The following is a 15304-nucleotide window of genomic DNA, read 5'->3' on the forward strand; positions in this document are numbered from 1 at the left end:
GTAAGGAATCTGTCGAGCCATCTGCCTAGTTTAGTATAAACAAGAATAAAAACCGTACATAATGGACAAACTTGTCTCCTTACTACCAGGTCGAGATAAAGAAGAGAGACCGGTCTCTAGAAAGATATGAAGCACAGCTGGAAGCCTCGAAACGACTCCTGGATGCCAAGAACGAAGAACTGCAGGAGGTGTCCCAAGAACTGGTGGTGACGGGACATGAGAACACCCGCCTGAAGAGGAACATAGACCGCATCAAGGAGGAAACAGACTTGAGTTTGTAGGTGTCTTAAGAAGAACTCCAGTGAAAGTAATGTAATAAAAAAAGTGCTTAATTTTTACAATAATTATGTATAAATGATTCAGTCAGTGTTTGCCCATTGTAAAATCTTTCCTCTCCCTGATTTACATTCTGAGATTTATCACATAGTGACATTTTTACTGCTGGCAGGTGATGTCACTGGAAGGAGGTGCTGCTTGTGTTTTTTTTTTTTTTTTTTGGGCAGTTGGAAACAGCTGTTATTTCCCACAATGCAACAAGGCTCCCGCAGTGTGATGTCAGGACCTCAGAGCTGTGAGGCGCTGACATCATACTGTGGGAGGGGTTTCACCACAATATCAGCCATACAGAGCCCACTGATGATCCGTTTGAGAAAAGGAATAGATTTCTCTAAAAAGATTTTCTAAAAAAAAAAAAAAATAGATTCATTTTTTTTGTCTCGGCTCAATTAAACAGGCTGCCCCGTGTCAGAGTGCTGAAATATATTAACTATTGACCACTTTATCTATCCCCTGCTCTTAAAGAGAACCCGAGGTGGGATTTAATTATGCTAGTGGGGCACAGAGGCTGGTTGTGCACGCTATCACCAGCCTCTGTTGCCCCATTGTGTGCCTCCAGGACCCCCCTGTGCGCCGCTATACCCCCCCCGCAGTGTTGGCGACACACAGCGTGTCGCCAGCACAATGTTTACCTATGCCGTGTCAGTCAGCGCTGCTCCCCCGCCTCCTCCGTATCGGCGCTACCCGCCTGCGTCCCTTCCCTTCAATCAGCGGGAGGGAAGGGACGCGGGCGGGTAGCGCCGATACAGAGGAGGCGGGGGAGCAGCGCTGACTGACACGGCATAGGTAAACATTGTGCTGGCGACACGCTGCGTGTCGCCAGCACTGCGGGGGGTATAGCGGCGCACAGGGGGGTCCTGGAGGCACACAATGGGGCAACAGAGGCTGGTGATAGTGTGCACAACCAGCCTCTGTGCCCCACTAGCATACTTAAAGCCCACCTCGGGTTCTCTTTAAGGTGACCATACATCAGGCAACTTGGCAGCCTATCGACTGTCCAATTGGATTATTATAATTGGATTAAAATCGACTATGCAACCAATATCGGGCCGAAAATAGGTCAAATTAATTGGTCGAACATGCTGTAAGATGTAGGGCAGACTTGATCGGGTGCGCATCACTAATGGCGATCGATATTGGGACGAGCGACCAAGCTCCCGAACCTGTCCCCCCAATGTGTAATGTGCCCAGTGCACTATACAATACCTGTTCATGGCCGCCACTTTCCTCCGCTGGCTCCAGGTGAAGTCCTTCATACATACACGCACCCCATGTGGTTGCCAGAGTAACGGGTGTGCTTGTTTGACAGAGGGACAGTGTCAGGCCGGTGAAGCGGCACATGCGTCACAAGCCCGTTTCCAGATCGTTTTCAGCATGAAATTGATTTGGAATTGGCCTGCGGTGTATGGGCAGCCAAGAGATCTCTCTCTAATCAGACTCAAATCTGCCCATGAGAGTCTAGATGTATGGCTACCTTAAAGAGACGAAGAATACTAAAGCTCTGATACTTACCCGGGCTTTCTCCCGCCCCATAAACATGTCTAAGTCCCACGTCGTCTGGGACATGCGCAGTACACCCTGACTGGCACCGTCTGAGGCTGGTAACTGAGCTCACTGCGGCTGAACGGCAGACCGCAGGAGGACGACGTGGGACTTGGACATGTTTATGGGGCGGGAGAAAGCCCGGGTAAGTATCAGAGCTTTAGTATTCTTCGTCTCCGAGTCTCTTTAAGAAGCCCCAGTTATCTGTCAGGAAACTATTTTATGGCTGTAATTCCTTATCAGTGAGAGACACAGGGGCGTAGCAATAGGGCTCGCAGAGGTTACGACCGCATCGGGGGCCAGAGGGGCCCCGAGGGGCCTCCCTCAACTTTAGTATTAGCTCTCTATTGGATCTGTGGTCATAATAATGACTTCTATAGATACATTGAATAGTGGTAATCATTAACAAACTGCTCCCCATTCCCTTCTTGCACCTCTGACACTGGTTGTCCTTGGCAGGTTTTGATGCGCCGTATCAACTGTTATATATAGAGTGTTTGGGGGGCCCCCAATGTAAAACTTGCATCAGGGCCCACAGCTCTTTAGCTAAGCCACTGGAGAGACACTCTAATCCGACTGGAGAAAAACTGTCAGTTGCATAGCTGAATATTAACTCTTTCGAGCAGAGAAAGAAGAAAAGCAGCACAGCATATTCGTGTGCTAGGCACTGTATATACACATGTCTATCTCATGCCACATGTCACTCCAGCTTCCTTTTTAAGGTGACTTCAGCTGTTCTAATATGACATCCCTGGTATTCCAGGCGCCATAAGCAGCTGCTGCAGGAGGAGAAGAGTCACCTGCTGGCTAAATTGGTGGAAGCAGAGATGGACGGGGCAGAAGCGGCCAGACAGGTGAATGTGCTGCGAGACACCATCAATCAGATGAGACAGGTAAGCAAGTCGCATATTGGGAGATCTGCATATGATTTGTTGTTCTATTATCCTCACCTTTGACCATCACTGTCTCCTACAGGAGAAACAGATGACCAGCACAGATATCAACCATCTCACCCGGCAGAAGGAGATCCTACTGGAGAAGTTAAATACCTTCGAAGAAACCAACAAGACCCTAAGGACTCTACTGAGGGAGCAACACAGCAGAGAGGTGAGCACCTGAACTTATAGGTGCACTTTCCCTGTTCACCTTTGTTACGCTGAGTTCTTCAGTTCTTCTTCCCCAGTTCTTCTTGGTGTCTTCCTCCGTTACAGTGGTAGGCTCAGTTGCTTCCTGGAACGTTATTGGTTCACACTCTTTCCTCCTTCCCTTTCCATGAGGATGCTGGATGTTTAATGGAAGACAGGCTGGTAGGGTAGTTCCCACCTTTGTATACATTGGCCTGGGACACAGCTCGTGCCAGTCTTCCAACAGGTCCACCGCTCCTGTGTAATGTTTAATCCTAAAAAAAAAAAAGTTTTGGATTGAAGACAGGCTCTCTTTTATGCTAGATAGGAAGCCTGTTTCTGGCTCTATTGATAATTATTATTTTATGAATAAGAATGCTGAGCTATTGAGTGTAGCCATGACTCCCTGTTAGAGACTGACATCCATGATAGGCTATGAGCCAGTAAGGAGGTGTGGCTTTAGCGGACAAAACAATTGTTCTGCCCCCTGCATGCCTGGTTGACATGCCACAGTATTTAAGGGCTAGATCACACCAAGAGCACTTATGAGCGCTTTCAAAAGTGCTAGAGTTTCGAAAAACACTTGGTCTTTTTATGGGCTAGTTCACACCAGAGCAATGTAATTTTTTTTTTCCAAAAACCTAAACGGGGGTCCGGTAGCACAGGGGTCCCTGGCCCATGGCCCAATGACTGTCCGTGGGACGTTTTAAGCTGATCCGCGGGCCTGGCCTCTCTCTATAGGCACACCAGTGGCAGCACCGTGTCACCAGGTGGCGCTGTACTCTCCTTACAGTCATCAGAGCCGTACACTGCACGCTGCAGAGTGGCCAGGCCCGCTGACAGGCTCACCTGCGCCGGCAGCCATGTTACACAAGCACATTGCAGGTCCAGAACCCTGGGTGCAGCCCTGCCTTATGCTACGTGCACACATGCGACAACGATCGTTCGTTGAGAACGACGAACAAACTTTTAATTGATGAAAGAACGACCTAAGTAAAGTTAGTTTTAAATTGTGTGTAACGATCTGATCGTTAGAACGAACGTTACATCACTTAAAGCAACTATTGCGCTTGCGCATAAAAATGAGACGTTTGATGGAGAAATAGAGAAATGCACATGTCAAGCCTAGTACGAACGATCGTTTCCAACGATGTACTACTTTTGCAAACGATCGTCGTTGGTAAAAATCCGCCAAGCTAGATCGTTAGTTTTTAACGATCTAGCTCGTCCGTCGTTAGACTTAATGATCGTTGGTTGCTTTTTTTTAAAAGATCGTCGTTTGAAACGATCGGGGAACGATCGTTTCAAACAACTATAGTCGCATGTGTGTACGCACCTTTAGTCGCAGCACCAGCAGCCAGAGGAGTGTTTCCATGAACTACATCACTCCCAAGCCTATTCACCCGAACTTGGCCACCTGCAGCGGCAGAGGCCTCACCACTTCCTACCCCAGGAGCTTCCCATGAGCAGGATGCCAGGGGAAATGATGTTTGTTGGCACCCCAGGAAGGCCCAAGGACTGGCTTACCTAATAGTAGGACTGCTCTGCTGCATCCAGCTCTGTACCAAAATACAGGGCACCGTTTTAGATTCAGCCCTGATCCAGTTAAAATGTGGCAAATTTGTTAATCTGGGGCACAAATCCATTTGTCTGCGCCTCTATCTTACCTCCCCACTCGTTTACCCTAACACACATTGTCATTCCTCCCCCCCCCCCTCTTCCTTGGGTAAAAACCTAGCCGCACATACTCGCACATTAACCTGCACCCCCCTCCCAGCGAAGTTCCTGAACCCATCCAAACGCCCCTCCCTTCACCGTTCCCCGGGAAAAAATGTATACTGCAAACCGGTCCTCAGACCGAAAAAGGCTGGGGAACCCTGCTGTAGCATTTTGGAGGCAAATGTAGTCTAAATGTAAAGAATAGGAAAACTGTAAAATTGCTTTAAAAATCACTGAACAGAGCAATTTTCAAAGTGTTATTTGTCAAAAGCTGTTCACTACCAGGTCAAAGTGTACAAGAACTGCAAAATCACTAAACACAAAGGCTCCAAAATTGCCTGGCACATTCCAGGAATTGCTACAGTGAATCGCTACAAAAAGCGCTAAGTGTTTGTAGTTACTATGCCTAAAGGTGGCCACACACCATACAATTTTTTTTTAAATATCTGTTCAATGTAAGAATTGCAATCAATTTTTGTGACTGATTGTAACATTTCAAAACTATGACCAATGTACCACACACATATATGTTCAATTTTGTTCCCCAATTATGATAAAAATGATTGGAAACTCTGAGAAAATTGCTAGGGTGTGTATATTAATAAATTGGCAATCTATCACACACCATACAATCTTTAGAAAGATTGAAGAAAAATATCTGGCATTCCAGATCAATAAAAATCGAAGAAAATGGGAAATCCGATCGTTTTTATCGAATTGCCGTAAAATCGGATCATTTTATTGTATCGTGTGTGTGGCCACCTTTAGACTTACGAGGAGTCACTGAGGAGCAGATGAGAATTTAAGGGTTGGTGCAGCAGATTTTTGCTTTTCATCATTTTATTCTATAACCGGTTTCGTTTTACTTCTTTATATTGTAATACAGCCCTTTCAGAGTATAATTCTATAAACGTGTGTGTAAAGAGAAAAATATCTATTTATATATTTATATATATATATATATCTGTAATCCTGCTCTAATGTATCTGATGGACTTTTTCCATTAGGTGCGTTTCGATGACAAAATCAGACTGTGTGTGTGTTTTGTAGATTGCTATAGTATTTTGAGTAATCTCTTAAGGACCACAGGTTTTGACAACCCTTCCCCCCCCCCCCACCACCACCACCACCACCACCACCTCAAGTGATTCAAATTAGGGCAGAGCCACACATACGTGCACACAAATGAATTCTCTCCCCCCCCCTCCTCCCTTTTCTGCCCACCAACAGAGCTCTCTGTTGGTGGGCTCTGATCGCTGCAGGCAGTGGTTGTTTTTTTTATTAAATTATGCTTTTTTTTTTTTTTTTTAAAGAATTATGATTCCCCCCCTATCATCAGCCTATGAGAGCCGATCACTCTCTGAGCCTCCCATGGGGACAGCCAAGTGACCCGGCTGTCCCCAGTACAGTGCTGCCTTAGATCACAGTGCTGTACAGTGTTACATAGACGGCAGTTTCGCCGTCTTACAGTCTAATATCGGCGATCGCTGCTGGGAGACTGATGATGGAGATTCGTCATTTAAGCGGGGATGCGTGCGATCCCCAGCAAGACACGTCCCCAGGACTTGACACCAATTAGCGTTACGCGGTCCTGAGGTAGCCTCCACAATCGCCCCAATTGGTGTGACGCGGTCGTGAAAGAGGTTAACATGTAAATCGTGATTCTATTTTACCACTTTTTTTTTTTCTGAATATCAATTTCTGTCCTGCAGCATTTTTGGTGTGTTTGCGCTCCTATACTTAGTCTAAGAACGTAGAAAAATCTCATAGTAATTGCATTGATATGAGCTATTTTCCCGTTGAGTTTATTTCTTTGTGCTGCCAGAAACGCACCACAATTGCACTGTACATCCAACTGATTGCGGTGAAGTCTTGGTAGTGGAAATAGTAAGAATGTGATTGTCTTTCTTAGTGAAACAGGGCCCTGAGATATCCAGCAGAGGTGAGATAAAGTGTTGCTGAAATACTGAAAATGTAATTTGCTATTTGCAGACAGAGACCCAGAGGTTGATGGAGCAGAAGGAGCTGTTGTTGAAGACGCTAGCTGATGCTGACGCTGAACGATCGGTACGTGTAGCACGATATATAGCGTCAATGGTCTATCTATAATGCCTGATACACACTATGAGATTTTCTGCCAGATTTACTGTCAGATCGATTATTTCCAACATGTCCGATCTGATTTCTGATCGATTTCCGACTATTTTCTGTTCACTGCAGTAGGAAATCGATCGGAAAATGCTCAGAAATCAGAACGGCCATGTTGGAAATAATCGATCTGCCATAAAATCTCATAGTGTGTACCTAGCAAAACACAAGACTGTGCATCTTCTACCCTTACCTACATTATTCATTATCTGGAAGCGCTTACAGCCTGCGGAGACTGTACTCAAAAGGAATTTATGTCCATCATTTATCAAACATTAACCTCTCACCCCATCAGTCTTCTTATGGTTATAATATCTGATATTCTTCATTATTCAGCATCTCCAACTGAGGCTTCATGAGTGTGACAAAGAGATGGATGATCTACGGATTCAGATGAAGACTGAGAAGGTCTGAGTATTATTTTATTTACGGAGCTGTGAGATTGTGGCTCTTATTTGTAGCCTGTGTCCTCTGACTGTCTGGTCTTCTATAGGATCTTATTTGTAGCCTGTGTCCTCTGACTGTCTGGTCTTCTATAGGATCTTATTTGTAGCCTGTGTCCTCTGACTGTCTGGTCTTCTATAGGATCTTATTTGTAGCCTGTGTCCTCTGACTGTCTGGTCTTCTATAGGATCTTATTTGTAGCCTGTGTCCTCTGACTGTCTGGTCTTCTATAAGATCTTATTTGTAGCCTGTGTTCTCTGTCTGGTCTTCTATAGGATCTTATTTGTAGCCTGTGTTCTCTGACTGTACTAGTAGTAGGGAAAGAAACACCTAAAAAAACATACCGCACCAAACTGGAGTAAGTACAAAATCAATCCATTTTTATTGAAAAATCACATAAAAACTATTTAAAAACCAGTGTGTTTAAAGTGGGCCAAAATGACATCAATACAAGTCAAAAATAGCCAATAATAACAGCATAGGGGCCCTTTAAGGGAATGTACAAAGTGCTAATCGTGCATAAAAGTGCCTTGATATGAATACAGTACAAACAATTGGGCAAATAAGCAAACTTATGATAAATATCAAAGGTGCTGAAAAAAGGATGGTAGGTGAGAAAAATAGGTGAGAAAAATAGATCAAGGTACAGCAGCAAATAATAGAACCAGATCAGGTGACATTAGAATGCCGGAACAAGAATATTCAGGCAATAAGTAGAAAGTGAACAAATAAAGATCCCTCAAAGGAAACACCCCATGTCAGACCCTTAACTCCGCTATTGCAATTCGCTGCACCGGCAGCTTCTTCAGAGCCCTCACTGTCTCGTCTTCTATAGGATCGTATTTGTAGCATGTGTCCTCTGACTGTCTTGTCTTCCACAGGATCTAGCTAGAACATCAGCAGAATATTCAAAGTCTCTGGAAACAACAAGAGCTCACCTACAGGGCCAGCTGAGGAACCGCGAGGGCGAGAACAACCGCCTCTCCGTCCAGCTTAGAGTAAGAAGCATACATGATCTCAGGCTGGTCTGGATGATCTCAGGCTGAGCATAATTCACAAAACTTTTTCACCTGTTTACCTCTGTTTTGACCTTATCTATGTTACATTTTTAACTACCTAACTACCTCATCATGCCTGTGGGCGTAAACGCGGTGGCAGCCCCAGGACCGCCTAACGCTGATTGGCGTCAAGTCCTGGAGCTGCAGTCTAGCAGGGAACGCGCGTGCGCACGTGTGATCGTTCCCTGATGGTTCCTGGATCTCCGCTCCGTGATCAGCCTGCTATCTGCGATCACGTCTAGCAGGCCGTTAGTAAACGAAAGGGGAAAGAATTCCCTAAACGAAAGGGGAAAGCATTCCCCATTGTTTACATCGGTTCAGCAATGCTATCTAGTGCAGCGCTGTACAAGGGACACTCTGCTGTCCCTCAGAGTGGCAGCAGATCGAAGCCCTCTCATAGGCTGATGCCTATGAGAGGCGAAGAACAGGACGTATTGCCATTCGGGTCAATTCAGGAGGGGGCAGGGGGTTGGGAAGGAGAGGGAGCTGATAGCATCTCCAGCCCTCAGCCTGTAAAAAAATTCACTGCCCTCTCGTCCTCCCCTCTGCCTCTGAAATCTTTGGCTAGTCACCTCCTCCTCCTGCCCAGACTGAGCTCCCATAAGCCCTTGCTACATGAGTCTGAGAGTGCCAAGGCACTCTGGAGAAGCTGTGGGCGAGGCTTGTTTAGTTTATAGGGAATTGGAGTATTAAAACAAAAGTGTTTGGCTTGAGGAATGCCCTGTAAACTATATGAAAGGAACACAATTATGCAATGAGTAAATGTTTATCTCGGATCCACTTTAATTACATTTAAAAAAACAAAAAAGACTGCCAGGAGCTTAGCATTGTCTTTTTAAAAAAACATAGCTTGCCACAGTGCCGTATTGCCAAATATGTACGTTCCTCTGTGCAGAACATGGAACACAATGAAGCTCGGCATAAGGAAGAAGTGCGACTAATGGCCGCTCAGTTGGAGGAACTTCGTCAGAAGTCGGAGCCAGAGAAAGAGGCCCTGAAGAGATCAGTGCGTGTCCAGAAACATCGGGCAGAGAGGAGCGAGGGGGAAGTGCAGCTGCTGAAGACACAGATCATGGAAAAGGTGATTCATGTAGATCATATGGTGGGGATCACAACTGAACGTGTCTGTGCAACTAATGGCTGGTTCACACGGACGTTTTGCTGGCATTAAAGAGAGTCTAAAGTGAGAATAAAACTCGCTTTTTCCCTTACATTCACCAGGGGCATGTTTGCCCCTGCTAAAACGCCGCTATCCCACGGCAGAACAGGGGTCCTTTACCCCCCAAATCCCCCCCTGCAAAATCCACGACCAACTTGGTCGTAGATTTTGCTGCTCATGGAGGCAGAGCTATGAGCTGCAGCCCTGCCCCATGAGCGTCTATCAGCGGTGGATCTCCGCCTCCTCCCCACCCCTCTCAGTGAAGAAAGACTGAGAGGGGCGGGGGAGAGGCGGCGAACAGCGATGATAGACGCGCTGAGAAGCAGGGCTGCGGCCGTTAGCCCTGCCTCAAGCAGGAAGCGCTCCCCGCACAGCACGGAGGGGATTTGGGGGGGTAAAGGACCCCCGTTCTGCCGCGGGATAGCGGCGTTTTAGCAGGGGCAAACATGCCCCTGCTGAATATAAGGGAAAAAGCGAGTTTTATTCTCGCTTCAGACTCTCTTTAAATGCAGCGTTTTTTTTAAAGTAACGTTTTTAGGGATCTACCACCGTCCCATGCAAGTGAATGGGAGTGTTTAGTAAAAGCTTTTGAAGGCTTTCATGAAAGCCTGGCAGTTGATCTCTAGGTCTAGTCTCGTTTCAAAAGCAACACGAAGCTTCTAGAGGGCGTTTGCAGTTTCTGGCGTTCTATTTGAAAGCCAGCAAAAGCAAATAAAAGCCCAACCCTTTCTCTATATTTGCAAAAGCCCAGTAAACGCAACGCTCTCCTGAAAGTCATTAAAATCCTTCAAGAGCCATTAACCACTTCAGCCTACAGTGTTGTTCTAATGCATCCGAGCAACTTTCACCTCCCATTCATTCGCCAATAACTTTATCACTACTTATCAAAATGAAATGATCTATATCTTGTTTCTTCCGCAACCATTTAGGATTTCTTTGGGTGGTACATTTTGCTAAGAATTCTTTTATTCTAAATCCATTTTAACAGGAAGATTAAAGGACTTACTAGGCGAAATAGTGAAAAAAGTTAAATAACTGCATTAATGAAATATCAATGCAGGGAGGACGCCATCCGCGCCCTCCATGCTGTGCCGCTGGGTCCCCGCAGCTCAATGTCCCGACCCCACAGCCCCGGTCGGGCTCTTCTGCCTCTACTAAAATGGCCACCGGAGCTGGCCGCGGCTGCACAGTCTGCATATGCGCGAGTGCGGCTGCGCAGCTCTAGGGCCCTCCCCCCCGATCCACGCAACAGGTTGCGTTGATCGGGGGGAAGGCCCTAGAGCTGCGCAGCCGCACTCGCGCATATGTGGACTACGCAGCCGCGGCCATCTTAGTGGAGGCAGAAGAGCCAGAATTGGGCTGTGAGGTCGGGACCGACCCGCGGGGGACATTGAGCTGTGGGGACCCGGCGGCACAGCACGGAGGGCGCGGATGGCAGCCTCCCTGCATTGATATTTCATGCAGGTATTTAACTTTTTTTCAATATTTCTCCTCGTAAGTCCTTTAACCACCTTAGCGGTATGGACGAGCTCAGCTCGTCCATTACCGCCAGAGGGTGCCGCTCAGGCCCTGCTGGGCCGATTTACATGAAATAAAGAGCAGCACACGCAGCCGGCACTTTGCCAGCCGCGTGTGCTGCCCGATCGCCGCCGCTCTGCGGCGATCCGCCGCGAGCAGCGGCGAAAGAGGGTCCCCCCAGCCGCCTGAGCCCTGCGCAGCCGGAACAAATAGTTCCGGCCAGCGCTAAGGGCTGGATCGGAGGCGGCAGACGTCAGGACGTCGGCTGACGTCCATGACGTCACTCCGCTCGTCGCTATGGCGACGATCTAAGCAAAACAAGGAAGGCCGCTCATTGCGGCCTTCCTTGTTTATTCTGGGCGCCGGAGGCGATCAGAAGAACGCCTCCGGAGCGCCATCTAGTGGGCTTTCATGCAGCCAACTTTCAGTTGGCTGCATGAAATATTTTTTTTTTTATTTAAAAAAAACCCTCATGCAGCTGCCCTGGCGATCTTAATAGAACGCCAGGGTGGTTAAGGAAGAATGGAAAAAAATCATTATTTTTCAGTTTTTGGCCATTATAGTTTGAAATTAATACATGCTACCGTAATTAAAACCCATGTATTTTATTTGCCCATTTGTCCCGGTTATTACACCGTTTAAATTATGTCCCTATCACAATTTATGACGCCGATATTTTATTTGGAAATAAAGGTTCATTTTTTAAATTTGCGTTCATCAGTATTTACAAGCTTATAATTAAAAAAATTATATGAATATACTCTCTTGACACGCATATTTAAAAAGTTCAGATCCTTAGGTAACTATTTTTATGTTTGTTATTTGGGTAATTTTTGGTGTGGGGGGTAAACAGCTAATTTTTAATGTAATATAATGTAATTATTTAATAAAAAATGTATCTCGCCTCCAGGAAGCACTAGGAGGATGGGAAACTTGTTTTTTTTTTTTTTTTTTTTTGCTCTGATAAGAGGCCGTTGTTTTTTCTGCGGGGGACTTAGATTGATGACTGGGCGTTTGAACGAGACGCTGAGCAGAAGCCCATGCAAATCAGCCCTAGGCAAAACCACCTGGACCATACATATGTGCAGGGGGATGGCCATGCAGTTGGGAAGCCATTGCTTGCAGTACATTTGCAACTGTCACCACACTAAGCTGCGTACATGTGTATGAGTTGCAGCGGTTTTACAATTGCAGTCTCTGGAACTGGTTTGTGGTGGCCCCAACCACCTCCCAACCTCTACAAGAACTGAACGCGGTGTGCTTTCTGAGGCTAGTAAAAGACTACCAGTGCTATGTTTGGGTAAAGTTCCTCTTTAAGATTGTTTCCTTCTTTCGTTATGGCAGAATGCCGAACTTTCCGCCACATTATCCAGCATTGATTCCTTGAAGAGCCGGTGTAACCTGCTGGTGAGAGACAAGAGCCAGCTGGAATCTGATGTCACTATGCTGACTGAGTAAGTAGGATTGTTAAAGAGAACCTAACAAAAAAAGTTCCCTGGGGGTACTCGCCTCGGAAGGGGGAAGCCTCAGGGTCCCAAATGAGGCTTCCCCCTCCCCTGTAGCTGCAGGCAATCCAGAGCTGGCTCCCCCGAAGTATCCGGCAATCCTCCCTCGACAAGCCTAATAAGCGCTGATTTATTTACCTTTCCTGGCTCCAGCGAGGTCGCTGTTGTGCAGGGCTGTGGAGTCGGTACAAAAATCCACTGACTCCGACTCCTCAGTTTAGGATTACTCCAACTCCTCGACTCCGACTCCTCTAATTTGCATATTACAATCTTGTAGATTGAAAGTAGGTAACATGAATTCTGCCAACGCTTAGGAATTTTAAAAGACAACTGAAGTGAGAATGATATGGAGATTGCCATATTTATTCCCTTTAGTCATAGACTACAACTAGTCCTTGGTAAGAGTACTAGTGAAAGGTACAGACCGGAACAAAGAACCTCTATCAGGCCCTAGGCAATGTAACTGTGGGTACATGTAAGAGTGATGTGCAGGTACTCTGCAGGGGAATAAGGAGATTCTTCCTCTATTACACATTCTTCATGCACAATCTGAACCAGGTTTATGGGTGTTCAATGCGCACAACATTCTCAGTGGATTCCCTGCAGCTCTGTGCAGATTACATATGTAGAGTATAGTACTACTGTGTAACAAAGTAAACCTGAGACAGATGAAATTAAAGTTTTATACATACCTGGGGCTTCCTCCAGCCCCCTTCAGGCTAATCAATTCCCTCCCTGTCCTCCTCCGCCACCTGGTACCTGAATCCAGGTACTTGAGCCAGTCTGGCATAGTGTGCATGCACACACACCGTTCCGGGAGCGTACTACACCTGCGCAGCACTATTGCACAGGTGCAGAACACTCCTGGCTGTGGAAGCGGCATGCGGCCGGACTGCGCTGACTGGCTGAATTACCAGGACTCCTAGCAGAAGATCCAGGTGGTGGAGGTGGACAGCAAGGGAGTGATTAGCCTGAAGGGGGCTGGAAAAGTATAACACTTTTTTCTTTTCATCCGTCTCGGGTACCATTTTAATTCGTAGTCACCAAACCAAATTTTAACAACATATCAAATGATTTGATTTCATGAGCAAAGAGCGTGCGTACATTTGCATAAATCAGAATCAACGCAGAATTATTTCCATCTCATTGACCATCTCTATTAGTGACACGGCTACACATCAGGCTTTATACTTACAGCAGAGATGTTATTTAGTATATATAAGAGATTCCTGTGTACACATCATATATACAGTCACAATCAGATGTGTATATCTGACTTTAAAAATACGGGGACTGCTTTATTGAAGCAGCACAAGTAACTAATTTTGATTGGTTTATTTCATTTTTGTGGACTAAGCACAGCTATTACTATATGTATAAATTCTTTATGATGACTATTATCTGAGAAATAGAACATTTTATCATATTTTCTATTTTAATTACAGTTTTAATTTAAATTCATTAGGAGTCGGAGTCGGTGCATTTTTTCCCGACTCCGACTCCAGGCACCCAAAATTGCTCTGACTCCACAGCCCTGCTGTTGTGGCTCTCCGCACGGAGATGAGCGAAAATAGCTGATCTCTGTCGGATCCGCTCTACTGCGCAGGCGACTTGCGTCTGCGGAGTAGAGCGGGCTGACGGCCAGGAAGGTAAATGTTTACATCCCTGCTGTTCGGGGAGCTTTATCGCCGCCACCGTGGGACCGAGGAGGGCTGGGGAAGCCTCAATAGGATCCGGAGGCTTCCCCCACCCGAGGTGACTACCTCCCCAGGGGAGGTTTTTTTTTGTTTGTTACAGGTTTTCTTTAAAAAAACAAGTAACACCCATGCTAACCTAGAAATAAAGAACACATATATAAGTAGATAAATACTAGTTCTACTTACATAACAGATGTATTGCACTGTCCACGTTATGATACCTGTGAATTTTGTAAAGGAAAAACAGATAATCCTATTCTAGACAGTTTCCATCTTGGTTACTTTTGAATTAAGCTAATCCTGACATTCCCTCCCTCACACTTTTTTTTTTTCTCTCCTCTTGCTAATTGTGTATTCGTTACCCGTCCTCCTCCCAGAGTCTTCAGACACTCCCACTGAGGTCTATACTAGGAAGTGCACTGTCTTATGTCATTAGAAGGAGGGGGAAATAAAGGGAAGAGGAGGAATATATTATAGATTAAAAAGACCCCCCTTCCCCAGCATGCAACTGTTTGGCAATGGCAATTAAAGGGCAAGTGCTCCTAAGGAATGTCATATCTCCTAACCATAAGAGCAGAAAAAGTTTTGCAGGATTAGCATCTTTATCACTTAATACATGGAATTGTCACCATAAAAATCAAATTTCAACAGCAACTGGTCTGTTTATGGTGACAATCCCGCTTTAACAAAGGAATAAAGGATCATAATGATAGCAACAGGATGTCTTTTTAAAATGGTATTTTGTGCTCCCTAGCCGCGTGTCCAAACTGCTGGAGGATAAGCAGAAGACTGACGACATAGCAAGATCTGAACGTGAGGTTCTCCTGGAAAGACTCCACCAGCAGACCACAGAGACCACCAGCTTGCGGCTAGAGCATGAAAAGCTCAAGGTTAGTACTGTCATTGGCCACAAATTACCAAGATCGTGCTAGTGATAAGGCAAGTGAAAATTTAAGCCTGGCACACACTATCAATTATGATTGGCCAATTGCTGACCTGTTTTACCACCTTAACGTAGTATGACAGCTTACCAACACAATCTGTTGGCCCTCAT

At 45.9% G+C, this 15304-nt stretch overlaps 1 protein-coding gene across 1 annotated transcript in view; it reads left to right on the plus strand.

The window, feature by feature from the left end:
* ODF2 (outer dense fiber of sperm tails 2) overlaps positions 1 to 15304 on the plus strand; it is a 107619-nt gene that overhangs the window by 34176 nt on the left and 58139 nt on the right. Inside the window, exons 5-13 of the mRNA XM_068248531.1 lie at positions 90 to 277; positions 2642 to 2771; positions 2854 to 2985; positions 6714 to 6788; positions 7206 to 7277; positions 8195 to 8311; positions 9267 to 9452; positions 12393 to 12502; positions 15005 to 15140. Coding sequence (XP_068104632.1) covers positions 90 to 277; positions 2642 to 2771; positions 2854 to 2985; positions 6714 to 6788; positions 7206 to 7277; positions 8195 to 8311; positions 9267 to 9452; positions 12393 to 12502; positions 15005 to 15140 — 1146 coding nt within the window. The remainder of the gene's footprint in view (positions 1 to 89; positions 278 to 2641; positions 2772 to 2853; positions 2986 to 6713; positions 6789 to 7205; positions 7278 to 8194; positions 8312 to 9266; positions 9453 to 12392; positions 12503 to 15004; positions 15141 to 15304) is intronic.

Source organism: Hyperolius riggenbachi, chromosome 8 (assembly GCF_040937935.1).
Source record: "Hyperolius riggenbachi isolate aHypRig1 chromosome 8, aHypRig1.pri, whole genome shotgun sequence".
NCBI lineage: Eukaryota > Metazoa > Chordata > Amphibia > Anura > Hyperoliidae > Hyperolius > Hyperolius riggenbachi.